The sequence below is a fragment of the Leucoraja erinacea genome, chromosome 30, assembly GCF_028641065.1.
Source record: "Leucoraja erinacea ecotype New England chromosome 30, Leri_hhj_1, whole genome shotgun sequence".
Taxonomy (NCBI): domain Eukaryota; kingdom Metazoa; phylum Chordata; class Chondrichthyes; order Rajiformes; family Rajidae; genus Leucoraja; species Leucoraja erinaceus.
This window is the reverse complement of record NC_073406.1, coordinates 24,083,376-24,099,064: the sequence shown is the minus strand read 5'-3', so window position 1 is coordinate 24,099,064 and position 15,689 is coordinate 24,083,376. Positions and strand designations below refer to the sequence as shown.

The window sequence follows — 15,689 nt, the reverse complement described above, 5'->3', positions numbered from 1 at the left end:
GAACTACTGTGGCGCAGCGGTAGAGTTGCTGCCTGCTGGCCTTGCCGTGGCAGCGTGAGGTGTAGATGGAGTCACCGAGTCAGAGTCCTACAGAATAACCTTGGTGATTTCTTCAAACGCAACCTTAAACGTTGAAGACAAAATTGCTGGAGAAACTCAGCGGGTGCGGCAGCATCTATGGAGCGAAGGAAATAGGCAACGTTTCCTGCCGCACCCGCTGAGTTTCTCCAGCAATTTTGTCTACCTTCGATTTTCCAGCATCTGCAGTTCCTTCTAGAACACCTTAAACGTAGTTGTTGCAGAAGACAGGGAAGGTGTGTAAAACTTCCATAAGATGCTCTTCTTTTAACTAGATTCCCTGCCAGAGTTTAAAAATATGCATCGTAAATTCTTGGAGCGATTCTCACTCATGCTGCCAGGCCCAGATACCGACTGTAACCACCTCTGGATCCTGCACTGGCGATTTTAAATCTGTGTCATCTTTGAAACTTACTTTCTAGTGGACTAGTAAAGGTGATATCGGGTTGATCCCGGGTCTCAATAGTGAGACTTCCGCACCAGCGTCCCACCCCAACACGTCCAACCCCATTATAACCCCGGGCCACTGTTGGCGGGAGTCAGTGGCTCACTCAGACAGCATATTTGACGCAGAAACAGGCCCTTCGGCCCATTGAGTCCAGGCAGACCAGCGATCACCCATTATCCTACACACTAGGGATAATTTCCAATTATCCTACAAACCTGCACGTCTTTGGAGTGTGGGCGGTAACCGGAGCACCCGTAGAAAACCCATGTAGGTCACAGGGAGAACGCAAACTCCATACCGGCATCACTCGGAGTCAGGATCGAGGTCTCTGGCTCTGCAAGGCAGCAACTCTACCTCTGCGCCACCGTGCCGCCCTCAGTGGAGAGAATTGGATAGAGTCCTCCCACCCGTTCCCCCATACATTCCCCATCCACAGATGCTGCCTGACCCGCTGAGTTCCTGAGGCAACATGGTTATTGCTCATCGACCCACACCCAGAGCCACGTCCAGCCCTGCACAATCATTCCCTTCTTCACACAAACACCTACAGCCCACTCTCAGCACTTCCCTGCACTCCCACCCCCAAGCACATATCAGGCCGACATCTTTAACCCACCGCCCCACCATCCCTCGTTCCCAACAACCCCCCCCCCCCCCTCACATCTCCCCCCCCCCCCCCCCCCCCCCCCCACCACCACCCGTTCCCTGTCCCCACAAGCCCACGGTGGGCGACAGAGGTCAGTCCAGGACTTGCCGCTGAGAACATAAAAGGACCCACGGTGAGGGGGAGGATGGACTAAGAACTAAGATGGACTATTGGGGCCAACTTAGTAACTTTGCTGGCACCCTCTATGTGGTGACTCTTTGCATACTTTGAAGGTAAACACAAATATGTATTGTCTTTCTGCTGACTGGTTAGAACGCAACAAAAGCTTTTCACTGTACCTCGGTACACGTGGCAATAAACTAGACTGAACTGAAATACTGGAGTAATTCAGTGGGTCAGACAACATTTCTGGAGGTATATCTCTTGCTTCCCTTTCCCCTGACTCCCAGTCTGAAGAAGGGTCTCGACCGCCATCGCCCGCCTGGGGCTTCGACATCGGGAGAGAAATGGTGCAGGGGAGAGAAATGGTGAGGAGGAGATTCACTGTGATGGATGTTTGTGTAAATTGAATTGTTTGTATGTCTTGTAGGAATTGTCTTTGTTTGTATGGCTGTGGAAACGGAGTTTCGTTTGAGCCTCACTGAGGTTCAAATGACATGGAATAAAATATTATATTAAAAAGAAACGTCACCTACTCCGTTTCTCCACAGATGCCGCTGAGTTACTCCAGCATTTTGTGTTCTATCTGCGTTGTAAACCAGCATCTGCAGTTCCTTCCAACACACTCTGCACGAGAATTTCACCGTGACGTGTCACATGGGATAAATAATAAAGGATCAACCCCACAACCCCACCTCATCCCGAGCCTCTACCGTCACTATTAGAGTGTTAAAATAGGAACTGTAGATGCTGGAAAATCGAAGGTAGACAAAAATGCTGGAGAAACTCAGCGGGTGCAGCTGCATCTATGGAGCGAAGGAAACAGGCATATAGATCCATAGATGCTGCTGCACCCGCTGAGTTTCTCTAGCATTTTTTTGTCTTCCGTCACTATTAGATACTGCCGCGCTTATCGCCGTGGATCTATTTTGACTGCGGACCCACTCTCACCCGTACGCCTGGTGAGTAAAATTGCAACTTCTTGAAAATAAGAAAACTCTGACATATGCCGCTGATTTTCAAGTTCGATTTATTTACAGAAACCCCTTGCATCCACCCCTTCAGCTCAATTATATTACCTCCGAGTCCAAATTTACAATATACTCCCTTATCCCACACGTATAGATGGCATGTTAGATTTACAAAGTGCCCCATATAATTCGACATTCATTGAGATCTATGTAAACGAAAGTTTCTGTTTCGTGTAGAAACTGTGCAATTCACAGCAAAAACGAAATGTAACGCAAAATTACAAATGTACATTTTTTTTACAGTTGATTCTGTACAGTGTTTTATACACATGAATAGTCCTTCTAGTTCATGGCTTCATGCCGGTAACCAGGGTCTCCAGGGAGATAGGTCGCGGGAGATCGCGTTGGGCCGCTGGCGAGCGCTGGCGCCGGGCGAGGAAGGTGTTCGCGCTGCTCGCCCGTTGGGCTGTGATGGGGCTGGATGAGGCGCTCCCTCGGGGCATGCCGGCACCCTGGCTTGTGAGATGGGATGGTGGTAGAGCTGGGGCGGGTCCATGCATCGCTCCAGGAAGTCCATCAAGCAACCGCACTCCTCCCTTCCCACCAGCTCGGAGGAGGGAAGCAGGTTGGTCAGTTGTACGAGGCAAGCCCGGTATCCTTCTCTGTAGCTGTCCAGGCGATCTGAGGGGGAGCAGAGGTGACAATGGTTCATTCCCACCATTCCCTTTATCCAGTTGAAAAATCACAATACATCCATTCACAAATTCGTACTAAGTCAGTAAGTGTGGGTCATTTGCATTTGAATGGCCGAACCAGGCCGAAAACAAACCACTTTGGTAACACCGGCAATCGGATTAAAGTCCCATTCACCCACTGTATGATATTCCTGCACGGGAATCGCACCATTTACAAGTCAAAGACACACAATTGTTTGTAAAGCGCCGTGTGATGTACCGTGAAGCGGACGGCGCAGCGTGCATTCAGAATATTAGCCCGATTCAGCACCAATCTTCCCGCTTAGTCTCATGTGACAAATTAAATAAGTGTTTTGAAGTGGTGCTGAGAATAGCAACCACTCATCAGGTAGAATGCTGAAACAAAGAACTGCAGACGCTGGTTTAGTCCAAAGATAGACAAAAAACGCTGGAGTAACTAACGGCTCAGACTGAAGGGGGGGGGGGACTCGACCCGAAACGGCACCTATTCCGTTTAGTTTAGTTTAGAGATACAGCGCGGAAACAGGCCCTTCGGCCCGCCGAGTCCGCACCGACCAGCGATCCCCGCACAGTAACACTACCCCCCCCCCCCCCCCCCCCCCCCCCACACACACTAGTCAATTAACCTACAAACCTGTACGTCTTTGGATGGAAATTGAATTTTCTTCAGAGATACTGTCTGACCGTACTGTCTGATTTACTCCAGCACCATGTGTCTTTTTTTGTAAACCAAAGATGCTTAGGGCGGCGCAATAGTAGAGTTGCCGCCTCACGTCGCCAGAGACCCGGTTTGATCCTGACTACGGAGTTTGTACATTCTCCCCGTGACCGCATGGGATTTCTCCCACACTAAAAAAATGTACAGGTTTATAGGCTAATTGGCTTGGCATCGTTGTAAATCGTCACTAGTGTGTACAATAGTGCTGGCGTATGGGGGCAGTTGGTCGGCGCGGATATGGTGGGCCGAAGGGCCTGTTTCTGCGCTGCATCTCTAAACTCAACTAAAATAAACTCACAAAGATTTAATGGAGTGGATTGCAGATGCTGGTTTAAACCGTGAATAGACACAAAAGGCTGGAGTAACTCAGCGGGTCAGGCAGCATCTCTGGAGCGAAGGAACAGGTGATGTTTGGGTCGAGATCCTCCATCAGATTTATATCACAATTTTGGGCGATTTCAAAGGGAGGGTTTCAGCTGAGCTGTAAGGCGACTCAGCAAATCCACATCGAAATGAGTAACTTGTTGGGAGAATGGGAAGCATTGGAGACCAAACCCCCCCCCCCCCCCCCTCTCCCTCCCACGGAACCCGCGTCCCTCTGTGAACTCACCGTGCAGGGGTGACTTGGGCAAATTGTGCAGGAATTGCACTGTCATTTCCAGAATATCCGCCTTTTCCAATTTGGAGTATCTTGGACTCTGGCAAGAGAAAAGCAAGTATGATCGAGCTGAAACGTTCATTCTGCTCCGCTCCCCACAGATGCTACCAGCATGTCTCCAGCGTTTTATTTCACGTTATAAACGTCAGCTTTTAAAACTTATTTGCTTGATTGCTCCACCATCTACCCACCCACCCCCGCTCAATAAATAAATAAATCGGCTGTTCACCAACATCACTATGTGTGAAGCACAATGCAGCCATTCGGCCCGTTGTTCATGTCCCGGTCGGTAAAGAGCTCCCTGACTTAACCCACGTTGCAACACCAGGTCTGTGCTCCTGCAAGCCCAGACACGCTCCAAGGTCAAGGCTAACCAAAGTTGGGTTTAAACGCGGGGAGAGTTTCTGCCGAAACTATGTTTTAATCAGTGAGTCCCGGCCAAACACCTAATATTTTCGGGATGAAAATAAAGAATCGCTAGCCATCTTTAATCCATCTTCGCCAGTAACTTTAACTCAATTTCACTGTAGTTTCTACTCCCTACTCAGGAAAAAACATATTTAAGAAAGAACTGCAGATACTGGAAAATCGAAGGTAGACAAAAATGCTGGAGAAACTCAGCTGGTGCAGCAGCATCTATGGAGCGAAGGAAATAGGCAACGTTTCGGGCCGAAACCCTTGGGACATCTATGGAGCGAATGATATAGGCAACGTTTCGGGCAGAATCCTAAGGGGTTCGGCCTGAAACTTTGCCTATTTCCTTCGCTCCATAGATGCTGCTGCACCCGCTGAGTTTCTCCAGCATTTTTGTGTACCGAGGGAAAAAATAGCCCCTTCCTCTTTATTCTAACTAACCTCTTATAATCTGATATATTGGTATTCTACCGTTTATAATTTGAAATATTAATATTCTGCAGTTTATAACTAGTCAGCAAAAAACACACACGTACATCTTTGCCAATGAGGGGCAGGATTAGAGTCTTTAACTTGTTCAGGCTGTCGTTGATTCGCGCCCGTCTTCGTTTCTCCATCAGAGGCTTGAGAGTCTGTAAGGAAGCAACAGTTTGTCAGAGTTCCGATACAGCGGATGGCGAGAGAGAGAGAGATCGGCCGGGCCGGGCCGGGCCACGCTGCCCTGAGCTGAATTATACATTACCTTTCTCAACTCGCTGGCTTCTCTTTTTCTGCGTCTGCTCAGCTGTGTGGCGAGCTGGCCGTGCGCGGAGTTGCTCGACTGGAGATGAGGAGGCATTCTCTGTGTGCGTGTGTTTGTGTGTGTGGGTGGGTGTGTGAGAGAAAATCTGCTTCCCCTCCAAAGATGCTGGGCGAGAGCGATCGAGTCGGTTGAGCCCAGTGTTACAGAGTGAGTGAGTGTCGGTGGAGCGGGGCGTGGGTGTGGGTGGACTTATATAGAGAGTAGGAGGGACTGCAACCTGCCCACTCGCATTTGTGCTGTGCCAAGGGACGCGGCCTCGCTCCTGTGCTGTGAGCCCACCTTGTTACAATGAAGCCACCATATGTCCTACACTAATGCCACTAACTACCACTATGCCAATACAACTTTAGATAGCAAAACTACAGCAATAATTAAAAATGGGGATGATAAATCATATAACATTTTTGTGTTGGAAATGCTTTATTTAGTGTCGATTTAAACTGAAATGTGGCGCTGGAATTAACCGACGCCGTTTCTGATGAAGCGAATGCAGAGTGTTTAAATAATTCAGTATAACTTCTCGTGACTTGTTTACGGCGCTTTGGAAATGTTACTTTGTATAAGCGAACTCCGAAAGCGGGACCACGAGACACTAAAGGGAAGTTTTAAAACTTTTCGCAAAGTCTGTTTTTGTTTGAAAAAAAAGTAGTCGTAACTCCTGAGTGGCGTTTTTTCAATGACCGATGCGCGAGATTCGTGCTGCTTTCTTTTTGAAATGCAAATCCGTGTCTGCTTTGTAACGCGGGCCCGATGCACCTCCCGCGCCATCTCCAAGGTGTCAGGTTGGAAACAAACTTGTTCTGACGTGGGAAATAGAAAGAGCTTCCCAAGCCGAAAACAAGCGTCCCACTGAAAACAAAACAACGCCAATCTCGTCATTTTGCGGACAATGACCTGGCCATTAACATCGGTTCAAACCAGCATCTACAGTTTCTTCCTAAACATTAAATATATGATGATCACAACTCGGAAGTGAGGGACTGCTAAACAAAACACGTCCAAGTGACCGCGCAAAGTTGCTGATGTTTAGGATGCATCTGTTTTGTACTTCATCCTTTTATACATTCTTTTCAAGTTGTGATTCTTCCTTAACGATTTTCCCTCGAAAAAACAATGAAATTGATGAATTGTAATCAGGATTCTGGGACGGGTGTAGTTCAACAACGTGAAACGATTCTGCTTTAATTTAGCAAAGACGCGCAGAGTTATTCCGTTTGTGTAAAGGGAGCATAAATTATAGAACATTTTATCTTAGGATAAATACAATTTAACGAAACAAATTATTCTCCGTCGCTTCCTGGGGGGTTGATGGAGTTGGATTCAAGGCACGCGTCACACGCCAACAACAACTCGTCCGCTAATACCCCGGCCACGGCCACTACAGGAATATAGACACTTCCAACAGCTACAAACCTAAAGCCCGCTTCATTACAACTCCAAGCAAAAATCCATCATTTATGCCGCTTAAAAAATAAGCAATACACAACACTTTGTTCGATAATGTATTAAACCGCCTTAGGAGATTCCGACTCTAAAGTCTGAAGTAAAGTCTAAAGACACGAATATAATTCAGGATCGTGGACGTTGGGGGTAAATAAGGAGATAATTGACTTTGTCCTGATTTGAAATATAATATAAAAGATAGACACGAAATGCTGGAGTAACTAACTTGGGTGTATACCATCATCTGCAGTTCCTTCCTGCACCCTTGAAATACAATATAATGATATATAATATAATATAATTTCAATAAAATATTATTATTTCAGCTCCATTCGAGATGTTTAATTTGAATTCAATTTAACGAGGAGGCTGCATTTTTTCTATTGTATATTTCCAATAGAAATATTTGCTGCGAGGCTTAATTTTTTAAGGTGACTTTTAACGGCTGTGTGTAACCATCTCCTCCCGGCCCCGATTGCGGACCAGACGTACGTTATATTTTTGAAAGGGTAGCGTGTTGTGCGATTATTAAAACAACTTCCAATCTGTCCCAGAATTGGGGGGGGGGGCGCGTTTGTTTTGGCTTGGGATGCTGTTTAAAATTAAACATCTGTCTTTGAAAACACCATGAAATAACAGTTAAAACTCTTCATCTATTCGCTACGCAAAGCTGTATTGATATCCCAGTCAAAAGGCAAATTGACACGGTGTATATTCGATGACCAGTGGTGAAAATCAAATCAAAGAACACATCAAATCATGGACTTGCATGGAATTTACACATCAGAGTCAGACTATTCTGCTCCATAAATGTTTCTTCCACAACCAGGCTCCATTCAACGCAACTTTCTACTTTCTAACTCAAGAGTGTTTTTCCCAGTTCAACCTCCCAAGGAGAGGCAGATTCTCTAAATCCACCTCAACGGTTTATTTTAGCCTTCCTGTGTGAAAGAGGCACGGTTTACAAAGAACATGATCGCCGCACTTTACCGTGTCATTATTTAAAGAGTGGAGAATCGCGCTGTTTTCTCGCTAAACTCTTTCCATTTTCATTCAAACTATCTTCAGCGGTTCTTGTTGGAGAAAAGCAGCGTCTCAAAGCTGAAATAAACGCTGCCCCCAATCTGCCCCGAAACATCTGTCCCGAACCCACACACGTACACGAGGGGTTCTTCCAATTAGTTATATTGCATCAGGCCACACTGAAGTCTAATGCAATCTTTCATTATCAAGTTAGTGTGTATCGTTATCCTTCAAAGCAGTGCAACTACTTGGGATAGTTAAAATCTACAGTGATCAACTAATATTCACAACACGTTCCTTTTTAAACAAAGTGCAGGAGCAAGAAACACGTTAATAGTATTATCGTGTTCAATTTAAATAATTTAAAATCCTTAAGTAGGACCTATCGCCCAAGTATTGAGATTGTGCCCCTTGGCTTATTTCTGAGGAGCCTTTTCTGTTTTCGTGATACTAAAGTATATTTCTGTTTTGCTAGCTTGTGTTGGCAGTTAAATGCATCCTCTTATACAGCGTATATTCTTATTCTTCTAATGGCCCCAGTTTGGAGCCACTGTGGGATTAGATGAGATGAATTAACGCCACGCGTGTGACACGGGCCAGCCAACAGACTGATAGTCTGTGGGCAAAGCGCGGCCAGTTAGTGTCGAACGTGACCCTTTCTGCAAGTTATTGCTCTCTCGTTTTCTCTCTGTTAGTTTTTTTTTATTCCTGAAGGTGCGTGGTGGGGGGGGGGGGGGGGGGGGGGGGGGGGGGAAGGGGGGTAGGGATTGTTGTGTTTCAAACAAGTTTGGCGTCAGGGTCCCATATGCTCTCTCTGGGTGCCTCGGGTGGACAATCAAACAGCCCCTTCATACTGAACGACTTGTGTCTCATAACACCACAGCCCACTTACTCGGTCAGTAAGGGCAGCGGTAAGACCTCTTCCAAATAAGCAGCCACATTTTCCTTTTAAATTCTATTTCTAATTTCAAAACGTATTTTACAGCTGTTTGCATATCAGTGACTGAAATATAATAAAAAATCACATTTCCACTGAAGCAACTTTATCCATGAAGGTAAGAATGCAGGTGAACGACTATATTTAAAACTGTGTTTTACAACCGTGTCTCTATGCAATAACATGTGTCAGATCCTTCAATATAATTAGGTATTAGACATTGTGTTTACATTTTACAGTTTAAGTCTCGTATATTAGACATAACGTTATAGTCTATACTAATGTTAAACAATAAAGTAACAGAGAATGACATGGTAATGTTTAAGAAAGAACTGCAGATGCCGGAAAAATCGAAGGTAGACAAAAACACTGGAAAAATTCAGCGGGTCAGGCAGCATCTATGGAGTGAAGGAAATAGATGACGTTTCGGGTCGAGACCCTTCTTCAGACTGGTATTTATATGGTATTGATTCGTTTTAATTTTTTTGCAATATAAATAGATATCGTACAGGATACTGAGTTGGATGCTCAGCCATGGTCATATTGAATGGCGGTGCAGGCTCGAAGGGCCGAATGGCCTACTCCTGCACCTATTTTCTATGTTTCTATGTTTTTATGTAAGATGGCGCACTGTATCTGATGTAAAACAGGATGGATTGTGTATTCTTTGCACTATTGTGTATAGCTGTCACACAGTGTGTAACAATGATCACAGACTTTGCCAATGTAAACGACAATGTTTATATTGGCATAGATAGACACACATAGGCTCTCAACCCGAAACGCCACATATTCCTTCTCTTCATAGATGCTGCCTAACCCGCCGAGTTACTCCAGCTTTTTGTGTCTATATTCAGTTTAAACCAGCGCCTGAAGTTTCTTCCTACATAGAACATTATTTAAGACCCCCTCGATACATTGGCATATTTATACATGACCCCTGTATTAGTGATTAAACCCAATACTGTATTTAATGTTTACTTAGATTCCCTGATGTCTTTAAGAACTACGAAGCAGTCATTGGATTTTAAGATGAGTTTTGATAAATATGTGTGTATTTAGTATGGCCAGACATATACATTTCATGTTCTAACGCTATTTCAGTGTATTCACGTTGGCCAGGTTTGACATCAGGCGTGTGGCTTCGGTTCAATGCTGGTACTCGGCAGCTTGAAGGGAAACCTCGGACTGACTTAAATGCCGCGTCGGGGTCTCTCCAGGTAAGGTAACGCGGGGCCACACACAGCGAAAACCTCTGCCCAACCACACGGGCGGAAGCCTCTCCCAGCGCCCCAGGAGAGAGATTGCCGCCGAATTAAGGCAGCTTTTTAGGCTCATGTACCTTGATAATAAAACGTAGTTAGCATCAATTATTGCATCTGAAATCCCACTCGCCCTGTTCACCAGCCATAAGCTGTCCTCAGGGTTGGTTCATTCTTTCATTCACTGGTGCCCTCTATTCAGAGCAGCCGGTGGGAAGTTAATTCCAGCTCGCTGTCGCGTGCCGTTTTTTTTTTTCCCCAACAATTTGCCGGGCAGCTGCGGTACAAAGGGAAGCTGTCAGTGAGTACATGATCTGCTCCCGCCCGCCTCTCCCCATCACTCACTCTCATTCATTCCTGTCGGCAGTTGAAAGGCACTAGGTCGCAAGCGGAGCGGGCAGTGCTGGGTTTGCAAGGCGTATGGACACAAGGAACTGCAGGTGCTAGTTTGCAGAAAAAGATACAAAGTGCTGGAGTAACTCCGCGGGCCAGGCAGCATCTCTAGAGAACACGGAGAGGTGATGTTTCGTGTCTGAAGAAGGTCACTGAGCCGTAATGTCGTCTATCCGCGTTCTCCAGTAACGCTACCCGGCCCGCTGAGTTACTCCAGTACTTTGTGTCTTTCTTTTCGCAGGGATGGGTTTTATTAGGAGGGGGTGAAAGGGGGGGGGGGGAGATTCTATGTTCTATGTCATAGAACATAGACGCGGGTGACAAAATCCCACTGATTTCCACTAAGCAGCCGGTGGCGACCCACCTTGTTGTACAACTCCAGTGTTGGAGTCACACAGCTTGGAAACAGGCCCTTCGGCCCAACATGCGCACGCCAAACAGCATGTCCCCTTTACACTAGTCCCACCTGCTCGCGTTTGTTCCATATCCGACTAAATGTATCCCACCCACCTGTCCCAGTGTGTCTTAAACGTTGCGATAGTACCTGCCTCAATTACCTCCTCCGGCAGCTTGTTCCATGCATCTACCACCCTTTGTGTAAACAAGTTGCCGCTCAGGTTCCTGTTAAATCTTTCCCCTCTCGCCTTGAACCAATGTACACTAGTTCATGATTCCCCTATTCTGGGCAAAAGACTGTGGATGTTTCCGATGTAATCATCTCATGATCTCATACACCTCTCTGTAAGATCACACTGCGCTCCAATCAATAAAGCTTTGTTTACTGATCGGTGCAAAGTTGGCGGATTCAAGGCCAGCAGTGATGAAGGAAAGATAATGACACATTTCCAAGTCAGCAATGCGCCGTTTGAGCGGAACCACTGAGCGACGGCATTCTGGGCACTGCTGCCCTCTCTCTCCTTGGTGTCGAGGGTTTGGGAGTCGCTGTTGGAATAGCCCAGGTGAGTAACTCAAGTCAAGTCAAGTCACTTTTATTTCTATAGCACATTTAAAAAAACAACTCTCGTTGGCCAAAGTGCTTTACATTGGTGGAGGCAATAACGTTATACAACAGTGGTTCATGGATTAATACAAACATCACGACATACATATAGTCCTCGCTCAGAGGACGTCAAGAAAGGCTTGGGAGTAGAGATGAGTTTTAAGTCTCGACTTAAAGGAGTCGATGGAGGGGGCAATTCTGATGGGAAGAGGGATGCTGTACCACAGTCTAAGAGCTGCAACCGCAAAGGCGCGGTCGCCTCTGAGCTTATGCCTCGACCGCGGGATGTTCAGTAACCCCAATTCGGCCGATCTGAGGGACCTGGAGGTGGTGTGGTGGGTAAGCAGACGTTTGATGTAGGTGGGGGCAAGCCCATTGAGGGCTTTGTAGACATAAAGGAGGATCTTGAAATTTATTCGGAACCGCACAGAGAGCCAGTGGAGAGAGGCCAGGATCGTATGTGGAGAATAACTTCTGTGGACGGCTCCTTCCTCTGTGCGCGGGCAACGGAGGGAGTGAATGTTTAGGATGGTTTTACTTTGGATGATGCCGGCCCTTGACCATTGGTGGACTCAGTGGACTGTCTCTACTCATCCCACTGATTTGTGCCCGGTAAATGGTGAAGAACATTGGTGTTAGGAGGTGAAACACTTCGTGTAAGATCAGCTCCCGTCCTGGCGGTTTGCGGCTGGTTTAAACTTTTGTGGCTAAACTTTTAGTTTAATTTAGATATACAGCGCGGAAACAGGCACTTCGGTCCATCCCCGCGCACTAACACTATTCTACACACACGCTGGGGACAATTTACAATTATACCAAGCCAATTAACCTACAAACCTGTACGTCTTTGGTGTGTGGGAGGCAAACGAAGATCTCAGAGAAAACCCACGCTGCTCAGGGGGAGAATGTACAAACTCCGTACAGACAGCACCCGTAGTCAGGATCGAACCCGGGTCTCTAGCGGTGTTAGGCGGCAACTTTGCCGCTGCCCCACCGTTAACGCCCAAAGTTAACTCCCGTACTGATCAATGTTGATAACTGGGGGCTATGTGGGGGTAAAACCAAGGTGGACGAAGCTCTCTCTTGGTGGAGACAGTCATTGTTCAGCACATGTGCGGCACATATTACCCTTGCTATTCATCAGCCATGCATGGATGTGGTGCGATGTCACATGCACCGAGGTACAATTATATAGTGTATACGGTTCAGTAGCAGTATGGCAGGCATCGCTGGTTGCAGTCAGCGACTCCAGGTTTACCCGAGGAGTGGTGAATGGAATTAAATGTTGTGTTTTGCTCAGGCGGCAGGTGCTAGATACAGCCCGTGAGGTAGCTTCAGCGGAACAAGTCAGACAACATTTCAGTTCACTGTTCCTCGCTGTAACTGTGTAGATGACAATAAACTCGACTTGACATGACTTGACTTGACTTGACTTGACATCTGGTCACATAGATCGGGCTGTATCTACTTGTCCCAGCAATTGCTCGCTGTCGATTGAGTGGATATAATGCTGACGAATGCGGTTTCTGCCACTGAGGAGACAGACACCAAGACATTGAGACGAAGAGGGAACCAACCATTCCGTCACTTTGAAGACGGCCACAGACCTTTTGGTCTCATGAATGAATGCCCGTTCCGTTCAGCGGCTCATTCTCTGCCACCCCCTCCTCCCCGAAACTGCCCCCATCTTTACCCAATTCTTGGTAAAATAGTAAAATATTCATACTGTGTAGGATAGTGTTAGCGTGCGGGCGGCGCGGACACGATGGGCCGAAGGACCTGTTTCCGCGGGGTTTCTCTGAACTAAAATAAACCAAACTAAACCAAATTAAACTGGCTCTTGGCAATTAACTCTGATTAATGCTAGTCTACACGCTATTGTCCTTGGCTATCATAGAGTCGTGAATGGACGATACTTCATTGTCACATGTGTCTAGTGACATGATTTGTTTTACATACAATACACAGATATGCAAAGAGTCGCCACGTATAGGTCGCCGACAGTTACAAAAGTATTCAGAATAGTCCCTCTTTGTTGTCGCCCCCACCCCCTCTTTGTTCTCTCGGCGGCCCCCATAGAGCCGTCCGGGTGTACAGCACGGCGACAGGCCCTTCGGCCCAACTCGTTCCTGCTGGCCAAGGTGCCTACCTGAGCTAGTCCGAGTTGCCTGAATTTGGGCCACCTCATATTTCGCTTGGGCAGCTTACAACCCAATGATATGAATATTGAATTCCCTAACTTCAAGTAACCTCGACATTCATAGAAACATAGGCAATAGGTGCAGGAGGATGCCATTCGGCCCTTCGAGCTAGCATCGCCATTCACTGTGATCATGGTTGATCATCCACAATCAGTACCCCGTTCCTGCCTTCTCCCCATATCCCTTGACTCTGCTATCTTTAAGAGCCCTATCTTGAAACCATCCAGAGAATTGGCCCCCATTGCCTTCTGAGGAAGAGAATTCCACAGATTCACAACTCCCTGCGTGAAAAGTGTTTCCTCTCTCTCTCCATCCCTCCCTCACCCAAGTTGCACCAGCTTCTCGTTTTCACCCAACAAAGCTAACAATGGCCAGATTATTTTATCATCCTTACTATTTTGCACATCTTTCATTCATTGTTCTTTATCTCACCGCCTATATCTCTCGTTTCCCTTTCCCTTGATCAGTCTGAAGAAGGGTCTCGACCCGAACGTCACCCATTCCTTCTCTCCAGCGATGCTGCCTGTCCCGGCGAGTTACTCCAGCATTTTGTATCTATCTGTGGGCCACATCCATCTAAACCGGTAAGCACGGCACAGGCGGCGCAGATAGTCAAGTCACACAGACCAGCACCAGGGCGGGTAAAACCCATCCCAACATGATGGGGTGTAGTGGACGTTGTATGTTGCCGTGATCTAACTTCTACATTGTCCTTCTCAAAACACACCATTCACAAAACCTGGAGTGAAAGGAATAAAAACCGACGTGGGTGGTTCACCTGTCGCCAAATCTATTCTGAAACGAAGGTACACAAAAATACTGGAGAAACTCAGCGGGTGCAGCAGCATCTATGGAGCTAGGCAACGTTTCGGCACGAAACGTTGCCCATTTCCTTCGGACCATAGATGCTGCTGCACCCGCTGAGTTTCTCCAGCATTTTTGTGTACCATCGATTTTCCAGCATCTGCAGTTCCTTCTTAAACACTGTTCTGAAACGAAGTCGCTTGGTTCAGGATCCGACCCACGAACCTCTCACTGGTACTGTATAAGGACCGAACACTGGGTGGCAAATGCAATCAGATAAGAGTTGGACTTGGCATCATGTTCAGCACAGACATTGTGGGCCGAAGGGCCTTGTCTGTACTGTACTATTCTACGTTCTGTGACGGTTTCTATGACTTCAGACATGTTCGGCTCAGCAATAACCCGCACAAAGGGGGAAGGAACGATCTGTTACATCAGCGTAAAGCAGCGAAAACCAAGCCCGGGACCAGTAGAATTAATTGACTGGTTTAAAACCTGATTGATTTCTAACGCGTGCCTTTTAATAAATAGACAATAGGACTGGTTTATTCCCGCTCGTGTGGGCTTCCATCAACACAATAGAACCCACGCGGCGGGGAAAAGCCGCATCTCAAATTCAAATCCGCAAACGCAAAGTCTGTACTGGGAGCTCTGGGGAACTGGCTCCGTTTATCGTTTGTGGAGGAAGGAGGTGCAGACGCTGGTCTAAACCGAGGATAGACTTGTTTCGATTCAAAAAACAATAGTGTTACTTGTCGGCTTTAAAACGGGTTTGCTTCCGCCTGCACCGACTTCAACGCGAGTTTCATCACAGGCAGAAACGTTTGTGAAGTTATGATATAAACTTTTTGGGCGAATTTTCGTTTAGTCTAACTGACTTCAGATCTGTCCTGGAATAAAACAGACATCTGGCCAAGCTCAAATCCACGCTGCCGGAGATAAACATCTGTCCCCGCATCCTGGACTCAACCGGTTTCCGATTTTACATATTGCCTGGGATGTCAAAACACACCCACATGATGCCTGTCTAAAATCTATCCCCCACTGTGGACGGC

The 15,689-nt window shown here is 46.8% G+C and overlaps 1 protein-coding gene across 1 annotated transcript; it reads right to left on the bottom strand.

The window, feature by feature from the left end:
• Nucleotides 1-2,305: 2,305 nt before the first annotated feature.
• LOC129711428 (transcription factor HES-2-like) lies at nt 2,306-5,856 on the bottom strand. Its single transcript, XM_055659037.1, has 4 exons — nt 5,512-5,856; nt 5,306-5,401; nt 4,308-4,395; nt 2,306-2,944 (listed from the first exon to the last, which is right to left on the bottom strand). The coding sequence occupies exons 1-4, from the start codon at nt 5,605-5,607 to the stop codon at nt 2,619-2,621; spliced, it is 606 nt and encodes a 201-aa protein (XP_055515012.1). The 5' UTR covers nt 5,608-5,856; the 3' UTR covers nt 2,306-2,618.
• Between the last annotated feature and the right edge of the window lie 9,833 nt (nt 5,857-15,689).

What these genes read in the sequence shown, in the direction of transcription:
- LOC129711428 (XM_055659037.1), bottom strand. Translation starts at nt 5,607, where the DNA reads ATGCCTCCTCATCTCCAGTCGAGCAACTCCGCGCACGGCCAGCTCGCC. An exon ending in AAGCCAGCGAGTTGAGAAAG is followed by an intron (nt 5,402 to 5,511) that starts GTAATGTATAAT and finishes GCTTCCTTACAG; the next exon opens with ACTCTCAAGCCTCTGATGGA. An exon ending in TGCCCCTCATTGGCAAAGAT is followed by an intron (nt 4,396 to 5,305) that starts GTACGTGTGTGT and finishes TTCTCTTGCCAG; the next exon opens with AGTCCAAGATACTCCAAATT.